The 1,835-nt window shown below is 45.2% G+C and overlaps 1 protein-coding gene across 1 annotated transcript in view; it reads right to left on the bottom strand.

The window, feature by feature from the left end:
• Positions 1-1,003, bottom strand: part of LOC106816524 (neuropeptide Y receptor type 2-like) — a 38,072-nt gene extending 37,069 nt beyond the window's left edge. Inside the window, exon 1 of the mRNA XM_014821154.1 lies at positions 685-1,003. Within this exon, the coding sequence (XP_014676640.1) occupies positions 685-742 (58 nt within the window). The 5' untranslated portion in view covers positions 743-1,003. The remainder of the gene's footprint in view (positions 1-684) is intronic.
• Positions 1,004-1,835: the final 832 nt, after the last annotated feature.

Below are 1,835 nucleotides of genomic sequence, written 5' to 3'. Positions count from 1 at the left end.
GGGTTAGGGTTAGGGTTAGGGTTAGGGTTAGGGTTAGGGTTAGGGTTAGGGAGTAGCCGAGTAGGCGTAGGTGACTCCCTATAGACTCGTTAGTGGAGGAGGCGAGGTACGGTCCGGCATATTAGATAGTACCAGGGTACGTTCCGGCAGTACCCTGGGGGACATAGACCCTATGAGCGTAGCTTAACGTAAAATACCTATAAAGCGTTAAACAAATGCAAGGCCATAGTGCACGTTTGTAAAAAAAACACGCTGTTTAGTTTTAAATTTTAAATAAAAAAAATAAAAAAATAAAAAATAAAAAATAAATTAATTAATAAGTAAAAATAAAAATTTAAATTAAAAAAAAGATTAGGGTGTTAACCCCCGTCGTATCACTAACGTAGCTGGTTTTTAACAGAACCTCTTCTAAAGTAGGGCGAACTTCTATCTGTAATACACTATCGACGGACATCTGTCTTCGGGGGCAGGGGGGATTTATAATAATCACGTCTTTTGTGTGATATTCTATCGATAAAACTCCCACGATTACAACTGTTGCTCTTGAGAAAGGAAATCGCAGTTACCTACCAGAATGCGTAGCTCGCCCGACCACTGCACTCTGCACCTCACACCTACACACCCGTCTATATATACACGTCTGTTTCACAGATTTCTTTAATTCTGCACTAATAGAATACGTACTGCATCTGCTATAACGGACTTGATGGCTCATCAGTAAGCCGTGTGAGCGACTTGACATAACAATTCATCGCGGAATCGCAAACAACCTGAGCGATGACACGGGTAATTACACCAGACAGGCTCGCGTTTGTTCGGCATCACTCCTTGCACACACTGTGAAGCTGATATATCGAAACGGTTCTACTCCAGTTGGTTCCCACCTCTGTCACTAAATGTCGCGTCTCATATAAAAACATAACGTGCGCAATCGAATTAGCAATCAACACCATAAAAAAACAAGCAAATGTGTTCACAACTGGAACACGGTGTTACAAGCACCGAGACGGGAGCTGTTTGCGTCATCGCTTGTCAGCTGCTGCGGTTAGCTGATAGAGGAAAGACAGCTAATGTACACGCGCACCTGGCCACGTGTGACCCATATATCCGAAGCCATTTCCGGTAATGCGACGAGCAAAACTCTTGCAGTTAAACTTAAAACGTTATTTCATTAATAACAGCCATGGATTTCGGGGGCGTAGCTAACTTATTTTACCCGGGAGGGGGAGGGCAGCCTGTTCTGCTAGCATCTATGACAAATACGACATACGCATTTACGCTCTCCTATGACACTATTTGTCATATGAAGATTTTTCCTATGACAAATATTGTTGTATGTGTTATGCGTGTCATATGAGTTTAGGAGCGCTATTATGAACGCAAGCAGTGAAATTCAGCTGTAAAGGGGAACGAAGTTGACTCGCCAATATTTGTCATAGGAAGAATCTTCGCCAATAGCGTCATAGGAGAGCGTATATGCGTATATTGTCATAGATGCAAGCAGAACATGTTGGGGAGGGATCCCCGCGCGGGTTGTGTTCTGGGCAGTTGAACGTGGGCGGTTTTCCATTACTTATTGATCATGTAAAGGCATCTTCATTGGCAGTGGGGGGCAAGTTACTCCCTTAATTTGCTACCCACCGCTAGCCACGTTGGTACCGGATCCAGATGAGAGACCGGATACCAGAGAAGCGTCGCCTGAGAGGTGTTGATCCTGCCCGCTAAGCGCGGATCTTCCGCGTAGTTCCGCGGCAAGGCGCACGCGACCGCGGGAACGTCCTACGAAAGTATCACGCGCTGGCAGCTATTGATCCGTGCGCCAAATCGAAAGGCCG

This window comes from Priapulus caudatus, unplaced genomic scaffold, assembly GCF_000485595.1.
Source record: "Priapulus caudatus unplaced genomic scaffold, Priapulus_caudatus-5.0.1 Scaffold32, whole genome shotgun sequence".
Classification (NCBI taxonomy): domain Eukaryota; kingdom Metazoa; phylum Priapulida; class Priapulimorpha; order Priapulimorphida; family Priapulidae; genus Priapulus; species Priapulus caudatus.
This window is presented reverse-complemented; position numbering and strand designations above follow the sequence as displayed.